Raw genomic sequence first — 21,579 nt, forward strand, 5'->3', positions numbered from 1 at the left:
AAATAATAAGATATCGAACACAAAGAAGAGTATTCCGTGAAGATTAAGATTAATCTCTCCATAAAATCTACTGTAGAAAACCAGTCTGGACAGAAACATTCCAGCAAGTATAGTACAATAACAACAACACAAAGCTCCATGTTCCTCGAATTTTCGCGAGTCTTTCCTATCTACAAGTATTCTATCTCCACTTTCTTCGATTTTTTCTTCTTTTTACCAACAACAGCAAAGTCTTCATCTGTGAAAACACTTTCTTCTTTCTTCTTCGCATCAGGTTTTGGTTCCCGAAGACCTGATGGTACACGATTCATTTCTTTGTAATATATTCCCTCAATAAGAAGAAATAAATGTGTTAGAGTACCTGTTATTTTACTCCGTTCCTTCCGAATTAATTCCTTCGAGCTCTTTTTCCTTAGATGTTCCAAAACAATAGCTTTAGCCTTATTTGCATCCAGTTTTCTTTTCTTGTCAGTGTATTTCATGTATTTAAGGTTTCGCTTCATGAGATCTGCTGGTCGATCAGCGCGAATTTGTTCGATAAGAGAGAATCCCTAGAAATTTCTAGTACAAAAACAAAATTGGTTAATTGGAACATAACGATCGCAGTATCTTCTAGCATTACTTGACATACCTGTCCTGCTAAACGATCGTCCAGTTCTGCACTGGTTGGCTTCTTCCGTCGCTCAACTATGTACGCCTCCTCTTCCGGAAGCTCTACCTAAACAGTGATGTCAAGGAACAGGGGATTACTAAAAGAGCTATCACAAACCTGTCCTTTAGAAGCAGCTGCGAGTATTTTCTTGACATGTTCTCTTTGCAGTTCTTGTTTAGTTCGTTTTCTTTTCGTTCTCTTCAGCAGACCATCTTCTGAAAAATCTTTTTGGCTTTGGAAAGTTGTTGCGTATTCCAACAATATGAAAATACAACGGATATTGGATCTTATTTTGTTGTATTATGTTCCCTGATACCAATCATTAAGGGGATTGTATCACACTGTAAACTAGGGGAAAAAACCAGAAAACATGTAGGAAAATAGAGTTCAGATGTGGATAACCAGTAAGAGGTCCAACTCAATTCCCCCTGATCATGCTGAAAAACGGCGTTTGTTCCCGCGAGGTACGTTGAAACGGGCCCCTTCTACACTTTTCTCTTCCACCAGGAGCTTATTCATTGGCTTTACTTGATTGATTTTACTCATTGATTTTCAACCACTCGCACATGTAGGGTGGAGCGTTCTCATGTACCTCGTAGAAAAAACGCAGTTTCCTATGCCATTTTCAGGACAGTTATGAGGTAGTGAGTGGAGCCACGTTCGTAATCTACAACGCGAACCCCCTACGTCTGTTTCGTGATACGCTGCCTATAAACGGTCCCACTTCTTCTACAGCAAAAGGGAGACCCGCTAAGTTACGACAAAACTGAAGTAGAAGGATCACTGTGTCACCAACCGTGCCGCTGAGAAATCAAGTCGTTGCCTAACTTAACTAATCCCTAGGTCTTCTGGAGTGTCAATAGACAACTTCAACACAAGCGACATCAATTATATTTCAACGCAACAACAAAACACTTCAAAAAACAAATCATTATAAAACAACCTCCTGCTGCATTTGAATTTAAAGAGAACTTTGGGGACATGTAATTTCAAGTCGGACAAGGTCACATACAAACTCAGCTACTCTCATTTTCTTCTGAAGGATTCTTCGTAAAGTTCGCTTTGCATAACGGATATATCCAAAAAGTTGAGCAGGTTTCTCTCAAATCTTGAGACACTTGTATTTGACTACATCTGCACCACATCTCAATGCTTTCTTCACACATAGACGTTGGCTATATGTACAAGAACTAACCCTCTTCAATGTCGTCAATGAACTTCTGTAGCAATTCTTCAGACATCACTTATGATGTTCACTTCACTTCTGTTCACTATAATACATTCTTCTCATCTCAACAAGTTAGTGTTTGTAAGACACCGAACATTTATAACACCAAATAATGAGCACTGATCAACATTTACTATGAAACAAGAGAGAAAATGATAACAGTTTATTTAATGCGGTCAACAGTGAACAGATTAGGCCGCGTTAGAGTTAGGTCCACGCTTCTTTCCGGGTCCGGTGGCTACGTTGACGAACCTCCTCGTGTACTGGATTCGTCGAGCCGCACGTCCTACATGCAGAAAAAAAATGGAATAGAAATACAATTTCGAAGGAATGTCTAACTACTAACCCTTCTTCTTCTTTTTCTTCTCTTGCTTCTCGACCTTTGGAGTTTGAGCACGCACTTTTCCGGCACGAGCCAAAGACCCGTGAACCTTACCTAAACAAGTGAAATTGCAGATTGAAAAGGAAGGAAGCAGAAGATACTCACAAAAATAAGAGGAGCAGAAAAGAAAATAAGGACAGCCTACCTCCGAGAAGCCGTGCATTGATCGCAAGCGATGCTCCTTCGGTAATATCAAGGCTTGAGAGGCTCAATGTTTCATCGAGGATAGCACTGCCATAGGAAAGAATGTGCTCAGCAGCTCCGAGGCTTTGCTTAACACAAACAACAAATAGAGTAAAATATTCAACAACAAATAAAGTATTATATAAAATATAATATACAACATTTCAGACATTTTTACCCTTAGTGATATTGATAGTGGGAAAACGTGGAGTCAAAATCTCACTTTGTTTATGAAACACGTGAGTTAGGCGATGCTACTGAAGTAACTGATATGGAAACGCATAAATCAGTTCTTTTTACTAAAACAGTTATGAAAAAAAAAACTCCAGCTGCAAGTTTCACATGAACAAGGACAAAGTTGAAACAAAGCAAACTCAGCAAAAGTAGTGGGAATAAATAAACAAAGTATAATGTTGAAGAAGTTCGGAGATGGAACACTTGTTCGAAGTACACCCAAACCAAATGTAGTAAAAGTTCTAATACCATACTTATAAACGCTGCGTAAAATGAATGCCTATGTAATGCTTTATAAAAAGATATAGGTTGTACTGTATGGTCATCCTTTCAAAAATGGGTGCTAAGATAGTTGAGTGAGACGGAATCACTAAGTGGGACAGTGTTGAGTGCTGGTGAGGCCTCTTTCACAGTAATTTGAGATATGGAAGGAGTATAACAATAAAATATTAATGATATATTACATTATGCTGTATTTAATTATAAACCCACTTGAAAAATCGAATAAATGCTGTTTTCGTTGAACAATTGCTTAGGTTAACCTAGGCCTAAGTTAGTTTTTTTTCGAATTTTTTCCTAGAAAACCTTCGAGCGATCTGATTTGTACACTAGAATGGATACAATATTCGTTTTCAGCTGTGAAGTAGTATCATAAGTAGTTCCGAATTAACTCGAAAACAAAAGATAGAAAAAATTGGACAGGGTCCCTGCAAATAACGTTACATTCGAAATTGGAACTGCACACTGCAATTGATGTAACGTAATAAAGCACTTACCAGAAGAAAACCAAATTTAATTTCACAAAAAAAGATAGTGAAATACTAGCAATCACAAAACGTTACCATATGAGTGACCGTTTCAATTAGTACAACAGTTCAGCACCTATTGCATTTTGTGAAGGCGAGCAATACCAGCAGCATGGACTGCTCAAAGTTATGCTTGCTCAAATATGATGATAATACAATTCTTAAGTGAACAGCAAGAAACTGACAAATGACTTTAAGAAACGGAACTTGTTGCCCCCGTGTAAAAAAATTCCTCAAGTCACTGAAGACGTGCTGCGTGAACACCAATAAATTCCAACACACGATATTTAAAACAGTGAAACGGAAACATGAATAAAGTAACGAATATAAAACAGTAGAAATCAAAACGGTAGCGATAGATAACTTGAAAACGGAATAACGTACTAAAAAGAAAATAGCGAAAATCAAAACGGTAGTTATGGATAACTTCAGAAAATCGAATATAACACGAAGCCATCCCCACCACGAGCAATTTTGGATGTATGTAGCATGGAGTTAAAAACCTCACAATTTAAATTTTAAATATGCTAAGTTCACATCTTGAAATGCACCCAGCACACAAAAAATGTGATGACACTAGTATTAATCCTTCAGAATCCTCATGATCGACTATTGCGAAAGAAATAAAATGTAAAAGAAGAATCAGCAACTATTGAACGTAATGTTATTTCTGAATCTAACTTTCACCCCAAAAAAGAGTTCCTCTAATGGTATGAAGAATTAAACCAACAGCAAATATAAGAAAACACCATGCCACATTTTCATCACAAACATTCACAATCAAAAGTAAAGTACTGCAACCGTTACGTAATTGGAGGGAAGACTTTAGTATTAAAATTTCTTCAACAAGGTTTCGAAAAATTCCCTTTTAGTCTCAATTTTGTAACACCGGAATAAAATTGATGGTCCTTATTCCACAGTACTCTAACTCAGACAATGTTGTATCACAAGTGTAACTTATGTGTTGTATCACAAGTGATACTGAAATCATAGTTAATCGCCGTTCACACAAAATTTTCAACGGTGGTTATGAATAGGTTTAAAACTATCTCGGGAATCGTCACTGTTTGAAAAAAGAATGAAATAACGCGGGAAACATGTTCTTCATAGAAATTACGCTTTAATTCCACACATGAGCTAACTCTGAAATCAATTTTAATCGTAGAGTAAATAAAAGTTGGAAATATGACAGCATGTTATGAAAATTCACTTCTAAGACCACAGACGTAAGTTAATTCACATGACTTTAAAAAGTTCACGATTAGCAATGTATCTTGTTTAAAGAAATAAAAACTTGGTGTACAAAAAATCTAAATAGCCAACTAGTACAGAAAGCAAGATATGAAAAAGGAACGTTAAACGCTCACCTTAATCTGTCCGATAGTGGTCTCTGGGGCCACTTCGAGACGGTGAATGCCGCCGTCCAAGGCGTTGATGAAAATTTGCATATTGGCCAAGTCGAACTCCTTAAAGAAAACCGTGGTTTTAGAAAAATTAGCTACTCATCCATTAAAAAAAAAACTATACAATGTACTCAGAAGCAAGAAAATCTTCAAATTATAAAATAAGTCTCGAAAGAAATGTAGATGTCAAAGGAATCACGCCTGGAAAGAAGTAAACATTAATTAAATTGACTAAGAAATTGCAAGTCTTCCAGCTAGACTCAATGTTGTAAAATATGCTCAAAAAAAGTGTTAATTCAGCAATTTCAAGAAGAGGTATGCCCTAAATGGAAGCATCAAAAAGGAGTTCGAAAAGGTGACAAGACCGTAAGGGAATAGAACAAGTCCGTCTTGACGAGACAAAATAAACCTGACCAATACTACGCGCACATCTCCTCCATGTAGAAAAAAGTAGTAAACAATCACGGATGGTTACACTGTTCAACACTTAAACACCAACAACAAAAATAAAACAAAATGATAGGCGTGAAAAGCGACTTTGATGCAGCGCTATGTATTAGTATTGGATACTCAGCGGAAGCGAAAACGGAGCAGTGGGTCTTGTCGCTCATTGATGGATAACTCGTCCGCCACCGATAAATGGACTCGTCCGGAGGTTGACAGCACGGAAGCCGCAGTTTGGGTATAGTATTGACCGATGCCAGGGATGGTCGCAGCAGATGACCGCTGGCAACTTTCTGCGGGCGTATTTCAGATCCTAGGATTGTATTACCTTTGATTACAAGTGATTCACCTCTTGATCGGTGACTTCTCAGGATTTGTTCTGAGCTTTTTAAAGGCATCACCCAATCACAAATCTGACTTGATATGGATTTCCAATGGTCAGGGACTATACGGGGCCGTAGATTGCAGAAACGGATAGGACCCAACTCATTTCTTCTTAATCGCCGTAAAAACAGCTCGCAAGATGCGGCTTCGAGCATTCCGGGGCGCTATTTCCTACGACGAGTTCTATTGGAGCGCGCCAGCCATGTGCACGCGCCGCATCTTCCGGGCCATTTTTATATAATAATTATAACTACAACATGTCCATTTAGTTCCACTTAGCTCAAATTGGTTTTGTGGAGCTATCAAAAACAAAAAAAAAGAATATAAAGGAAAGCACAGCTCTCTCAAGAGCTTTTTCCATTTCCATTTAATATTTGTTGGCGCGTTGGCGAGTGTATCGAAGGTCAAAACGATCGGAAACTTGTTCTAGACCTTCACTTGCTGCTATCGGAATGTAGAAATGGGCTAGGTCCCATCTCGACCATAGTCGCTAATTTCACCGCTCCACTTCGAGGCTTAAGAGCCAGTGTCCAATATATCTATCCATGAGGGGATAAATACTGTAGACACAGAAGCATAGACATCTTTTTCCAATCGTACTATCCAACATTATTTGGTTGATTTGCCGGCGCGGGTAAACTCGGCGCAACGACACTTCGCTGCGGGACCCAACCGTTTATCCCAGAAGTATTCCCAATAAGTGAAATGTGTTAGAATAAGTGGAGACGTAATTCCGCTGTATAATGGGTTTTTCCGCTGCATGACGGTCCACTTGCGTAGGAGAGTGTGCTCGAAGCGGGGCGGTGGTGGAAGCGGTTGGAATCGAGGTGGGACCATCGCGAATTGCAGCGATGGATGGTGCTAGCAAGGATCCTCCTCCGAAGATAACCGCCACGTTCCACCACGCCCCTTCGAGCGCAACCGCCTACGCAACTGCACCGGGCTTCATGTAGTTTTGATCCTCCTATATGCAACCAAAGTACGTTTTCTCCGCTAGAGCGCGTTTATATAACTGAAGAAATTTTATTGGATACCGATTCAATTCGTTTTGACTCAACGATAGTGGTAGTTTCATTAAGATATCCAAACCGAATGGAGATGTTATGAGATAATTGTGCATGGCTAATTTACCATATATAACCCTTTTGCATTACGTTGTCGCTGTTGTCAAAATATTACAAGTATTCAATGTCAAGTACTTTAAAGCCACTGTCGCTGCACCGGCGACGCGCTTGGTTAGCTTATTTCAACGCTTCGGAATAAGAAATAAAAGTTCGCCTATTCCTGCGGTTCATAGCTGGGATAGAACGACTATAAACCGCAGGAACAAGCGAACTCGACATAAATCACGAGTGCAGTTGCGGTGCATTTGCGTACGCGCTCGAAACGGCGCTGTAGAGCGTAGCGGTTGGAACCGACGTGGAACAAATTGCAACGATGGGTGGTGCCACCAAGGGTTTCACGACGCCCCTAGCCGCTACGCTTCGCCGAAGCGCCTCGAGAGAAGCCGCGTATGCAAATGCGTACATACTTCATGTCGTTTTGACACTACTGTACTGCACTGCACAATTACTTATTTTTTACTACTTTTTTTTTGCTAATTCAGATTTTGAAGAAAGAAAAAAAAGGAGGCTGTATCGTTTGCTCAAACAGACAAGGAAAGGGGAAACGACGCGAGGCAAACGAGTTTTGTGATATTTGTTTTGGGAAGCCTCGAATGCATATGGGTGACTACTCTCAAAAAAGTCATACTTTGAGAAATTCCAAAATATAAACAATTTATTATTTTAGCTACTATTTTATAAACTAAAACCAGCTTAGACCTAAACCTTTTAGTAAATAAAATTAGCTAGTAAGGGTGTTTACAACAAACGAATAACATTTCAATAACCATATTCGTTGCTTTAAAAAATATGTGACCTAGGATTAGGATAGCATAACAAAAAAGTGCTGGAGTTGCTTGTGTTCCATGCGCACGACTGGACTGGAGTGCAAAAAGTTAATTTCGCTATTTTGCAAAAAGTAGAGAAATATCGCTTTTGTATTGAATTCTCTGTGATATGGACGAATTCAATCGGCTACATGGAAATAGGAAAGGAAACCACAATGAAGGAATACTTTATTAATGACAAAGTATACTGTACAGTGCATTAATATTGCACATATCACTACTAATACTAGCAAACTATAAAATACCGTAACTAAATGCTACAACTTCACTCTTTCAAATGCTTTCAAATGTTTGACTTCACTATAAAGAAAATATATCGAAGTAACATGCAGCAATATTTATGTGAGTTCAGAGAAATAATTAAATTTAGCTCGATAGAACTACTTTCGTATTGTCAAAGAACATTATCCGGAAGTTTGTCGGAATGCTATACATGTAACGAGATCCTTGGATGCTTCACAGTAGAGATTCGATGAGAATACATATGAAAAATGTCCTCTTGAACATATCACGTCAACATTTCCACCAAATTTTGCCTCAGCGGCAACGTTGATTTTGCGTTTAGACTCGGATGAGTTGCTTGTCATTTGCTGTAATAAATCAATACTAGGAATCATTGTTTCAGTACTTTTGCAATTAGTCGTTGCTCATCAAATATCATTTCATTTTTTTTTTTGATTAACGAACGTTTTCACATTTTGTTTTGTTTATTTTGTACCAGTTTTTGCCTTGTACTAAATCTCATTGTTAGTACTGAAGAAGCGCAAATCATACAATGCTTGTCAAAAGTTCCATATGCGCCCCAGGATTTGGTGCTACATGTTAGAAAGTGACTCTACAAAAAAAAAAACTTCTGGTTCGTCTACACCTCCAGTGAGACACCAGTTGCCAAGCAATCATTTCAGAATCTTCGGTTTTCACTACGTCTAAAACGAAGCAGCTTGTGCGAAACAGGTTTGAACCTTTTTTGAGGCTATATATTAAAAATAGCATATCATAAAATTGACGATGTTTGGAACTTTCGGGAAAAGGTAAGGTAAGGGGTGTAGATCACGAGTGTGAGCGTGGTGACGCTCAATTTCCCGTAATCGACCAGAAAAACGGCGTGGGAGACGGTCCTCTAGAACGATTTTTCCTACGAGGCACCTTATAACATAATCTTTGTACATGCTCCGCGCGTCTACGAGCGAACGCAAGGTAGTCAGTGAGGTTCTCATGAGCTCAAGGTAGTCAGTGAGGTTCTCCCAGCAGCCTGTTCAAGTAGAACCAACGCATAGACTGCTGAGAGAAGTGACGTGTATGTAAAGGGGTCGTTATGAGGTGCCTCGTGGGGAAAATCGAACAGGGGGTCTGTTCCCTCGCCTTTTTCTACGCCGTTTTTCACGGGAAACTGAGTTTGAACATGCTCATGCGTGTAATGACCCTATTTTTTCTTGGAGAAATCCGAATATCGTCAATTTCGTGGTATACACTTTTAAGGTATGTTAATGTTCAGTATTGCTACTATGCTAAAACTTAAAAATAACTACTATTCTCTTAAGATTCACTTAGGTATCATGGATTTCCTTATAATTAATCACTCACCTCGAGCATAAGTTTCTTAAGAACTTGGCTGTTACATTTTGACGAAGCTTCTGGAATTGGTGTGGTTGGTAGATCCTCTTCTTCCTCGGGTTCAGTGGTTAAATTTTCGGTTGTGCCTTCCTGGATAAGTCATATTATTGTACTAAAGGAATGTAATGTTATTAATAGAAGTAAAAGTAAAAAAGTAAATAAAGTAAAAGGCAAAGATAGTAAAAGTGCATAAAAAAATAAATAAAAAGGTAGTAAAAGTGTATAAAGTAAAAGGTTAATATTGTCGGTTAGATGGTATAAATGTTATACGCCCTAGGAAGAAGGCGGTGACGATTCTGGTTGTACCCAAATTTAATCCCTATTGTTCTTTGTGACAGTGACATTCTTTTCTGCAGTTGGACACTTCGTGGTGATTTTTTTGCGATCATTTTCAAGTACGACGCTCCTCATGAACGTAACCGAATTATCGCCTTCCTTTGAATTGTGGTGATATATATTACAGTTACAGTTATAGTTACAGTTTTACGATTATATACAGTTATAGTTACAGGAATTCGCTACCCATTGAACTACGGGAATTTCTTAGCAACTTTATATCAAGTAACAGTTTGCGAGTAGTTGCTAATCATTTTTTTCCTCCTTTCACCGAACTTGGGACGTGAATTTATTGGATCCTTCAGAGCTAGGACCAAAAAACTATCTTTTGTGCCTCAAAAAACGTGTTACGGGACAGAATTAGGTGATCTCCTAGTTTTGAAATTCGGGAAAACTATAAATTTCACGCTTTTTCTTTTGATTACTCTCATCTATATTTTAGGATTCAGACCACCTGGAAAGGAGAAAGGAGAAGAGGAGAAAAGAGAATTAGGTGAGGTGGAAGAAGTACCTGTTGAGTGAAATGAATCGCTGGAGCTCGACGTATTTCCAACTGCCTACCAAGCCCGCCGGAGTGCTCACTTTCATCATCCTAGAACAAACCGTGGAGTAAAGTAGTGGTATAGCTTGGATTTTTTTCCCAAATGAGATGGTACCGGCAACGGGGTCGCTGGATTTGCTGTGGCCGCATAGATAGCTTCTTGACGATCTACCAGTTTTTCGAATTGTTCCAGATTTGTTGGCGCATGCTGGCGTTGTCCTATAGGAACGCCAAACGCAGCGGCTCTCTTAAAAAGAACTATTTTGATGAGAATGTCGTGAATATTGTGAAAATATCGGTTGTGGTTACGGTACCTAGCTCTATGATTAGATTAGTGGATGAAAATTTAGGAACTTATTATCCGAACAGGAATATTTCCATAGAATTCACTATGTGATGTCAGCATTTTCTGCACCTTCGCATTTTTTTTCGGACACTTACCATTTCCAGCTCATCTGGAACCGGTATCGGTTGGACTTGCTGCGTAGCAACCCCTTGAACTGGACAGCCGGGTTGTGGTGGACAGGTTGGGTTGGTTGAAGGGCAGCCACATGTTGGTCCTGAACGGCAAAGCAAGGTAAGCAATTAGGAAGAAGGATGTGTGACGTGAATGCTTGTTTAATATTACACTGCAAAGTGAAACTGCTGGAAGAAAAATAGGAAAAAAAAAGTGCGACCAAAGTCTCTGACCCTTTATCTGCGCTGTGTTTTTCCTTAAACACAAAGTGGGAACTGTTTGAGTTGTTTTTGTTGATGAGTAACTCGTATTTGTTTTTTAATCCACGAGTTATCGGAGCAGTGGGAGAACCGATGAAGGGAGGCGGATTGATCGCAAGGAATTTGCACTAAAGGGAAATGGACATAGTCGGCGGGAATTATGTTTACTTTGGTGGCCGCGACGCGTTCTCAACAGCTTACGCACATTCTCTACTTAGAGCACATCTTTCGTGCTTCGCAGACATCCAGAGGATGAGGATGAGGATAGGTCCCAGAAAAAGAAAGAAAATGATAAACAGGTAAACAGATATAGTGTCATCCTGTAAATAATGCAGTGTTCTGTACTTTTTTCATCCTTGAAAATTGAGAAAAAACTTCTTAGAGTTAAAAATATACTCTTCTTTCTTTCACAGTTCTCTTTCTTATTTCTGGTGAACTTTCAATCCCCACTTATGAAAATTCACTTGTCTGTAATAAAAAATACTCCTTCATTACATTCGAAAGAACATTATTCGTGGAATGACTAAATACATAAATATCCCGTAGAGCGATAGGCTAGAAATTGAGTCAATTACCGGAAAACGTCGGAAAGAAAAGGAAAAGTGAGCAAAAAATCAATAAATAAGCTAGAAAAGCAACTAAGCTACTAAGTCTCATTATAAGTAAAGGATATTTATCTTCGACATTCTTTACGGATTGAAAGACAGTGAGCAAAGCAGAAGGATCGATCGCTCGAAAACAAAAAGGTAGACGAAGTATTCGTTCAGCCAGATAAAACAAAGGAAAATTATGGAGAAAGAGGAAAATGAAGTCAGAAATGTGTGCCCTCTGAAAAAAAAAAACCTTTCATTTATTTGTTGGCTGTTAATCGGAAAAAATATGAGGAAAAATGGAATTTACTTTGACTACTTATTAACGACGTGATGAGGTATGATCCGCCTGTGAATGTTGACGATGAGGCGTGAATGACTGAGAAGAAGTTTTCGAAACGACACACAGCCGACCAGAGCTATCGATTTTAGATCATAAAGGTAAAGGAAGGTGCACATGTATGGATACATTAACGGTCGGAAAAACTAGTGGGTAAAATGATCACATGCGAAATATAAAAACCATAAAAAACTGTTCAAAAATTCATGAAAAAAAGAAAAAAAAACAGTTGTCCATACCTATCAAAAAGAATGCATCGGATAGTTGGAATATCAGATGGAGCAGCAACAGCAATGTTAGCATTCCTGAATAATATAACATTTATATGAAAAAAAAACGGAAAAGGAATTCACGACTCTTGAATCCAAAACTAAACGAGAATCATTATAATCCATAAAATTTTGGATGAAATTTCAAAGTGAAAGATAACCTAGTCATTGACGATACTGTTACCCAACGTAAGCCCACATTCAGACGGTGGAGTGTGGATTTACGGCGCCGTCTGGATCAGTAAGAAATGAAGGTGTTGTACGGTAAGTGACTGACGGACGACGGATAATCATAGTAATCGACGGATAATTCAGACGGATAATCAGAAAGGTTTGAAAATTGTGAAGCGCTGGTTGTGCTGGATACATCTGAACTGTTCCATAACAGAAAAAAAAACTTTTTACGTTGGATGGCACCCGCAAGTCATTGTTCGGGTCAGAAACGCGGACTCCTTACTCTCGAACGAGAAGTGAAGTGAAGTCAAATGTGTTGGCGTATCGCAAAGGGATTGATTAGCGCTTTTGCACCCTATTCTTCTACATTTTCTTCAGTTATGGATTTTTTTTCAAAGATTTTTCCAGTATCACTTACTTATTCGGTAAAGGATGCGATCTTTGAGATATTTAAAGGCATCGCCCCACGAATCTGAGATGGTGCGGATTTCAGGTGGAGTATTCGTATACGGGATGGTAGATTATGGAGAGGAGTGTGATTCCGTCCATTTCTTCCTAATTGCCGTAAAAAATTTGTACACAATAGGCTTTGAGAAGATGCCCGAAGATGCGGCGCCGCACGAGGCTGGCGCGCTCCAATCGAACTCCTCGTAGAAAATAGTGCGCCGGAACGCTCGAAGCCGTATCTTCCGGGCTGTTTTCTACGGCAATTAGGAAGAAATGAACGAAATCACCCTCCTCCCCATAATCTATGATCCCGTATACGAATACTCCACCGGAAATCCGTACCACTCCAGATTCATGGGGTGATGCCTTTAAAAGAGACAAGGCGGCTGCACTTCTCAAAGCCTACTGTGTACAAAATGATATAAACATATTATCGTCTACTCGCATTCCCATATCTGAAGTGAAAATTTCCGATTGAGCAGGACCGGCTCAATTCAGTAATTCACATCACGAAGAAACACATCACTCCTATGGGTTAATCTAAATTTGGTGGTCCCAGTAGGATTTTTTTTTTGTTGAAAATTTCGAGTAATTATAAATTTCATGCTTATACTTAGAAACTGCCCTAATTTTTAAGTCAATGGATATGCTATTCAGAAAAATGTAGCAGAAGCGTCTAAAGATTGAGAATCAAAGCGAACCCTACACTTACCGGGACTGACAAGTTCTTTGCTGTAAACAATGCTGTAACGTGGGGTGTAAGAAAATTTCAAGGAAATCTGAGCAAAACAGAACTCTGTGTGCTAATAATCCACAACAAATTTCATAATTTTTTCGATCGATAACATGGGAACATACTTCATGCTTTCCTCGTCTATCAAAAAAAAAATCGAAGCATATTCACTTCAGAACAACTTTATATCGTTTATTGTATTTTTGACAGCATAAAGATCCGCAAACACACGAAGTAGACAAAAAGTAAATAGGTTCGGTATAAAATGATCTGATGCTCAGTACAGTTGCCTTCAGCTTTCTGTGCACGACTACGGGAGCTCTGACAACGTATGTATGTACTCCCTTCACTTTCATCCATATCGGCCAATTTCTTAATAAAGTTATGCTGTGAATGCAAATTAAAGGATAAAAGTGGATAAAGTGTCTGGCGTTAATCAATCCGCTTGGGATCCGCCACCACGCTCACTTCAATTCAGAATCGTTTGAGGTTTACGAACATGTAACTGGCCTATACAATGACTTCCGGGGGCTAGCCGATGTGTCAAGTCAGTGTTTTTATCCTCCCAGACAAGTCTGGTACCAATTTATCGACCCCGAAGGGATGAAAGGCTTGGTGAGCACTAGGGCGGATTTGAACCTCCGATCGTTCGTACAGGAAGGAAGAAAAGCAGATTAAGTTTCGATATGTGTCGTCTCGTTATAAGCACAACATTATTAGAGAACGAATATCGAATATTATCTACAGGGAGTACAGTACTGGGTCCGAGGGTGTGAGGTGCACCGTCCCCGCTCGAAGCGGCGTGGTAGGCATAGCGGCTGGGATTGAGGTATGATCCTATCCTTAGCTTCAGTAACCTCCCCAGTTCGAGTGGAGTGGAGCTTACGAAGGTCCCACCTCGATCATAACCGCTGGCTCCATCACCCCGTTTCGAACGCGACCGCTTACGCAGCTACACCGATTTTTAGGTCGTTCTGATCCGACTACACTTCAGAAGAAAAAAATTGACGACTTGCACTTGAAATGGTACCGATTGCAGTGCGGATAGCAAGTTTCGCGGAAGCGTGTTCTCATACATAGCTCTAATAAACGGAACTTTAACGATGTGAGAAATGTGAAGTGCAGGTGAATGGTGCGGACTGGAAATCTCATAGTTGGCTAGTTTTCGTCCTTTAATTGGAGCTTTTTTGCAAACATTACTCAATGGTGCAAAAGATGGCTCAAAGTCAAAGAATTTGTAAGTGTCATCGTTTTCTGGTTATGTTTTTGCATTCATGAGGCGAAATTCCTGACGAAGTGGAGAATGCAAGAAAGTTTACGTAGGACGATTTTACGTAAGAACGAAAAATGGTTCAAAATGCTTAGGATATGTTAAAAAAGGAATGAAGTATACGGTGTATCAATCCATTTGGGATACGCCTACGCGTTCGACTGCAATTCAGAATCGTTTGAGGTTCACGAACCCATGCATAGCCGCCTATAAAATGGTTTGCGGAGGCTTATCAAAGTGACAAGTCGGTGTTGTTCGCTCCCAAACAAGTCTGGAACCAATTTTTTGACCTCGAAAAGATGTAAAACGCTCGGTTGGCACTAGGGCAGTTCCGAACCATCAACCATGCAGTCAGATCCGGATCTCTTACCTGCTGCTCTACACCTGCACCCTTAATATGCTATACTATGCTAAACGTATCAATATATCCTAGTAAAGTCCACAATTTGGTCACAAGTCAAGGTACTGAGTTTAAGTGGTATAGAATTAACGAATCACAAGTGAAAGATAAAGGAATTAAAGCGAAGTCGCGACTTTTGTGGAAAATCCAGCGAAAACCGCTCGACTTTCACTTATCTGGCAGACAGTTCTAACACTATTTCATATTGAAATTTCAATTTTTGAAGTTTCAAATTTGAAAAAAAAAGATTCTATAATAGAAGAAGTTTGTCCCTATCCACTTTTTTCTTATCGTGATTAAAATTTTTGCAAAGAATTCACGAACATAGGAAAAAATTGAATCGACCAAAAAAATACATACGAACTAGCATTGCGAGTTCCCACCAGCAGTTTCCTATTGCGTTTTTTTTTTCGTTGCGCAATTCTCCAACGAGAAAAAAAACGCGCAATAGGAAACTTTTCAATGAATCATTTAATTGGTGGCTGGATCGTACGCGTGAACGAGAAAGGAAAATGCTACGTTGATATGATGAAGTGTCCGAACAGGTCGAGAATCTGGTGGTGGTTTGCGCGATCCGCGAGAAGAGGAGAACCGGAGAATATAGAGTGATTAAAAAGAGGGTGTGGAAGCGTAGAAGAATAGTGATGTCAGTGACGAAGGAAAGTGGAGATTTCGACCCCCTAATCGAACAGATCATAGGCGACCGACCGGCTTTTGAACCGGGTCAAATCGAACCACTCACATATAACTCGAAGTCACGTTATCATCAAACGATCGCCGATTATTTCACTTTGAATGAAAATTTGAGGAGAGAGAGAAGCTAAACGGAGAAGAGGAGCGGAAGCAATTTATTAGGAGAAATGGGATTTTATGGATACAGCGACTTTTACGATTGTGAAGGTAGGACCAAGCGATTGTTTCTCGTCTCACATCGCTGGAACTTTCTGGAACCGCAAAAACATAATTCATTTTTCGCCATGTCAGAAAAAAATCGTGCTATCTGGAAAATTTTGTCCTCCACGTCAATAAAAGTGCATTTTGAAAAGCTGTGAAATCAGAGGCATCCAAAGAGGGGACCCTCTGATTAAAAATAATTTTTGAAAATATATAAACATATTGTATAATATGGAAGATAACATAAAAATTAGAAAATAATAAATATATAAAAATAGACAGGGCATAAAAAGGTGGGAATTAGAAGCCATCCTGGTCGGGTCTAATAAAAATGAATCAGCTTTTTCTGTGAAGAAAATAAGCCACTAAAAGTTTCTTAGGCTTCTCTTCTTCCAGAACGTTTCTTAGATGCACTGCTATCCATAAATGACGGTGAGAATGGCGTTACAGTGAGCTAGCATAACGATGGATGGGTAATTTTCCGACGTGCAATTCTTTTTCTGGAAAAAACAGTCAGTGAGACTAGTCTTCGCGCTGAAAAGATGCTATATGGAGATCTATAAAGATATATGTGTATGGATCCTGGTGAAAGAGGACATCTGTGATCAGATTACAACAACTTAACCTGGATAAGTCCTCCTTAGAAGAGGAATTCTGAAATCACTACGGGATTTATTGATGAGAAAAGTTGTTTGATTGGATGTTGAGGGGATTCGGACGCGGTGACGGTGCGCTAACTCCCATTTATGTAGCACAATATCTAGAGCAATGAGTGGTAGCACCGGGTCGGAGTGTGGGTGTCGAACAATATGTTTCCATACTACCTTACCGCTGTGTACAACCACGTAGGTATGAAGCAGCGTTGTAGAAAATGGGCGGAGTAAGAGCGCTATCATTGGCTCATTCATCCGTGAGGACTTCATGCCCTTAATTTTAACGGATCTTGTTTTCACGCATCATATGGATTATTAGATGATGTAGATTTGCGCTGGAACAGGATGAGTTACGATTGAAAAGAGGGCGAATGAAAGAGGAATGATGATTAACGGATCTTTTCATCGCATTTTTTCATACATTACCCTAGAAGAAACAAAAACATAAATTATTCCAGAAATATCGTTGAGCTCGCGGAAAAAAAGAAAATCGTATAATCCTAATTTTTTAACACAGTTTCTTTCTTCAAAGTAACCAAAATTATAGAGCATATTTTTCATTAAATATGATTAGAATTAATAAGAGCCGTTTTAATTTTGAATTTAAAAAACTAAGATAAATTGTGTCTAAGATAATTTCTTTCTTTATGGGAAGTGGTTGTTGCTTATGATATTATTTCATTAAGTTCCATCTCGAAATGTGAGGAAGCCGGCGCTGTAGGCAAAATTTTTTTTAAAAAATCTACTAAATATCTACTCTAGTAATATCTATCTAATCTACTAATAATATAAACATATCTAAAGTGTTTTTTCCAACAAAGCGTTAATAAATTCTTTAGGAAAATCTTAAAAAAGTCATTTTTTAGGTACTAGTTAGTCATAGGCCTCCACTCGCATACCGTAGTGGGCAGTGGGCCACAACTAAACATATCGCTGAGTATTACGGAAGACGAAAATCGGAAGAAAAGTAATGCAGTGAATTTTAACGAGATTTCAGCGTAGCACGCTGCTACAGCTTAAATACAAATATAAATATTGCCGACAACGATTAGTATTACGTCGTGAAGGAGGACCAGTTGTATGGCTAATGATAGGCGAATAGCATCGTTCTAACAAGCTGAAAATGTTCCAGAAAAAAACGCGATCGGAACAGCTCCTTTCATTTAATCGCATCGGGCGGATCGAATTGAACAGGAAAATAATTGACTGAAAGCTTAGCTTCTGCGAAAGTGCGGAAAGGAAGTGCACAAGCCGTAAGCCCGCCGAAAGCTTGCGGAAAGGTTCTTTTTCATAAATCGTTAGGATTATTCCTAGTGGAACTGCCACTATGTAGCAGTTGAGCATAGCTCGTTGATATAAGGATGCGAGAACTGGTCCCCACGTCACAATGAAAATCTTTTCAAGTAACATAACGTGCTGTAAACTCTAATTTAATTTCTCTTCAAAAATTTCATGTTCACTTTCAATTTTGCGCAAGTTAACGAAGAAAAAGGTGAAAAGGAATTTAGGATTGAATGAGTTAAGATTGAGATTCGGATCCGTATATCCTGAAGAAGCGAGGCATACCAAACGTATTTTTTGAAATTTAAATTTTTTTGAAATAGAAGAGTCACTTTTAAATAGAAGAGTTTCACCTCAGCGTTACGAACGTCTCAACATCTCGCTCTTTTTTTCTACTTTGGTTGGGGACCCAGTCTGTCCAACCCTGACGCTAATTAGCTCAAAAATACCGTGTAGTTCAACCTAAAGCTGATATCGAACTTTTTCGGCAAATTTCAATTCCAATCTCGGGAACGTTTCAAGTGATTAGCGCTAGAAATCCAGAAATAAACTACGGAAAATCGTGCCACCAAATCATTTGGAAATCACTTGTTTCACACGTTGGTTGGCATTACCTGTGCACTAAGTACTATCCTTGAATGAAGTGATGAACATAGGAATCTTTCAAAATGTAAAGAACAAACAAAAATTCCAGCTGTTATCCTTGAAACTCCGCAGCTAATAGAAGTTTTCTCTTTAGGATCTGCAAACGATGTCTGTCCTTGTGGATTTCACCCGATTTCACATTTTTCGGGCTCAGAAAAAGAAGAAAAGGTAAGAAGAGAACTTATTGCATCATTATGAAGCAGTTCGTGGAAAGTCTGCTTTATCCGTCCACAAAAAAGCTAGACAACCTTGAAAATGAGATGAACTAGCTAGGCCAGTTAGGCTGAAGTCGTGCTGAAGCGCTTCTGCAATTTCATTCCTCTTCTAGGGATGTCGGATTATACAGGATTGGAGGCAAAGTTCTACGTTTTTCTTAGATTACCTCGGATTTTCATCCCCTTCTCTTCTTCAGTGATACGTTAATAGGTTTACCGTTCTCGAAAAATATCCGGATGGTAGCAGTAGGAATGATTGTTCCTTTTTTTAGTTCCAGCAAATAAATTTTGCCTCGACGATCAGAAAGGAGCAAGATTACGTTGTACTTAGGATAAGAATTACAATAAATTGTAAATTGCACAATGAAAAGTGTACTGTATTCAAATACAGAAATACCTAAATATGACAAATTATCAAAAACTACCAAATCACCAAGGAATATATAAATATGCATGAATATATACTACTCTGGAAAACTTTAGGACGACATAGGTAAAGTGACAGTGATATTGTACTACAAGCTTTGATTTAGCATAGGGGACGATCAATATCGCTCAAAGCACGATCGATATATTCCGAGATTAAAGCTGCTGATTACAGTGAGCGAAGTGATCAACACGGAGCAGCGTCGAGGAATGGAAGCAGATCCCAAAGGGTGAGGTGATCCTTACACCCTCGGACCCACTCCCCGATATTCGTTCTCTAATAATGTTGGGCTTATAACATGACGACACATATCGAAACTTAATCTGCATTCCTCCCTTCCAGCACGATCGATCGGAGGTTCGAATCCGCCCTAGTGCTCACCAAGCCTTTCATCCTTCCGCGGTCGATAAACTGGTAGACTTGTCTGGAGGATAAAAACACTGACTTGACCCATCGGCTAGCCACCGCAAGTCATTGTATAGGCCAGTTACACGTTCTTAAACCTCAAACGATTCTGAACTGAAGTGGACGTGAGGGTGCATCCCAGGAGGATTGATTAACACCACACACCTTATCCTTTAATCTGCATTCAAAAAATAACTGTATTAAGAAATTGGCCGAAACGGATGAAAGCGAAGGGAGTACATACATACGTTGCCAGAGCTCCCGTAGTCGTGCACAGAAAGCTTGTAGATAGTAATAAAATTAGTGCAGAGTAGGGTTGAGTTGCTGAATAATGATGCTCAGGTAAATTTCATGGAGTACAGTTCTGGATGGCTGGAGAGAGAGCTTTTGTCTATAAATCACCAAAACTAGGTGTTTCTTAATTTCCTAGCTTTTTTGAAACCTATTTGAGAAAGTTGGTAGACATGGCGTAGATCTGGGTGACCATAGTGCGGCTACGGACTACAACGCCCTACCACAAGAACTCCTGAAGAGCAATTTGCGTGGGCAGCACGGGAGCACTTTGGCAGAACGTGCTTTGCACGTCCGTAGTGATTACACACCCTGTGAAGAACCATGTCTCGCCTTTTATAATGTCCAGGAGACTATCGTAAATCACGATGGGTTCAGTGTAAATATTGTCTTCGGATAAAGGTGCCGTTTCTGTTCGTCTCAGTGCATATTTTTGGACAGTCTGGTCAAAACGACATGAATCACGAGTGTAGTTGCGGTACGCGCACGCGGTCGAAAATTCGCGGTGGAAGCAGTACTTGGGACCGAGTTGGGACCTCGGAAAATGCAGCCATGGATGATGCCAACGGGAGTTTCACCACGCTCCTAACCGCTACGCTCCGCCGAACCGCTTCGAGAGATGTCGCGTACGCAATTGCGTACGTGCTCCATGTCGTTCTGACCCAACTATATTATACTGTAGCAGTTCTTTCTGGATGTGGTCCAAATTTCATCCAGTTATGTTACTTGGCAGTTACACACCATGCAAAAGTCACTTTCGTCCTTAAGTTTTGCACGCCAGTGTTTACAAAAAGTAAACAAATATAAAGTGTAAAAGTATAGTGTAGAAGGTAAAATGTAGAAATGTAGAAGTGTATAGTTGCTTCTCATCCTGAAGTTATCAAAATTGATTTGAACTTGAATTTCTGGCTCATTACCATCTTTAAGGCTTTAGCAGGCCACAAATTTATTACGATACATTTGTGACATAATCCTAGGTGATATAATCCGGTCCAATCCTTTCGAATCGTTGATTTAATGGTTTATGCTTGACGTATTTACGTCAGAGCAGCACCGTACGAACAGGATCAGAGATGATTGCCACATCCATCTATTTATGCGGCAAGTTTTTGTTTTGTCGTTGACTTTGCGCTGCGTAACGTAGCGATTTTCAAGTATAATGAAACTTTGCATAGATATTGGTCTCAGATGATCCCATGTTTTAGTTATTTTGTTGTGCGCTGTGTGCATGAGCTCCAGTTTAGTCGTACATACCGTAATCAAGACGATCATCCGCTAAAGGGATCATCCCAAGAATCTGTGGTGGTGCGGGTTTCAGGTGGGTTATGCCTACACAGAGTCGTAGATTATGGAGAGAAGGGTGATTCCGTTGATTTCTTCCTAATTTCCGTAAAAAACGGCCCGGAAGACAAGGCTTTGAGCGTTCCGGCGCTCTATTTTCTACGAGTTCGATTGGAGCGCACCAGCCGTGTGCACGCGCCGCATCTTCCGGGCCGTTTTTTTTCACGGGAATTAGGAAGAAATGGACGGAATCACTCTCCTCTTCATAATCTACGACCAAGTGTAGACATAACGCACCTGAAACCCGCACCGCCCCAGATTCATGGGGTGATGTCTTTAAACTTCACATTTTGCGAGGTGTCCACAAATATCGACTATACAAGGATCGA

At 39.6% G+C, this 21,579-nt stretch overlaps 2 protein-coding genes across 4 annotated transcripts; both read right to left on the bottom strand.

The window, feature by feature from the left end:
- Window positions 1-170: 170 nt before the first annotated feature.
- RB195_012991 (uncharacterized protein) lies at window positions 171-1,893 on the bottom strand (the record flags this gene model as incomplete). Its single annotated transcript, XM_013444797.2, has 5 exons — window positions 171-292; window positions 362-551; window positions 632-718; window positions 770-867; window positions 1,848-1,893. 5 exons carry the CDS (start codon window positions 1,891-1,893, stop codon window positions 171-173), a joined length of 543 nt encoding a protein of 180 aa, XP_013300251.1.
- Window positions 1,894-2,071: 178 nt separating this feature from the next.
- Window positions 2,072-12,108, bottom strand: RB195_012992 (uncharacterized protein; the record flags this gene model as incomplete). Of its 3 annotated transcripts, XM_064202616.1 has the most annotated exons (10): window positions 2,072-2,166; window positions 2,227-2,316; window positions 2,408-2,534; window positions 4,853-4,951; window positions 8,180-8,257; window positions 9,252-9,371; window positions 10,129-10,209; window positions 10,274-10,405; window positions 10,600-10,718; window positions 12,045-12,108. In XM_064202616.1, the coding sequence occupies 10 exons, from the start codon at window positions 12,106-12,108 to the stop codon at window positions 2,072-2,074; spliced, it is 1,005 nt and encodes a 334-aa protein (XP_064058497.1). The 3 variants fall into 3 exon arrangements, with proteins under 3 accessions (XP_064058497.1, XP_013300252.2, XP_013300253.2); XM_013444799.2 differs by lacking the exons at window positions 2,072-2,166; window positions 2,227-2,316; window positions 2,408-2,534; window positions 4,853-4,951 and having other exon boundaries at window positions 8,072-8,257; XM_013444798.2 differs by lacking the exons at window positions 8,180-8,257; window positions 9,252-9,371; window positions 10,129-10,209; ... (1 more) ...; window positions 10,600-10,718; window positions 12,045-12,108 and having other exon boundaries at window positions 4,853-4,933.
- Between the last annotated feature and the right edge of the window lie 9,471 nt (window positions 12,109-21,579).

Source organism: Necator americanus, chromosome V (assembly GCF_031761385.1).
Source record: "Necator americanus strain Aroian chromosome V, whole genome shotgun sequence".
NCBI classification, from domain to species: Eukaryota; Metazoa; Nematoda; class Chromadorea; order Rhabditida; family Ancylostomatidae; genus Necator; species Necator americanus.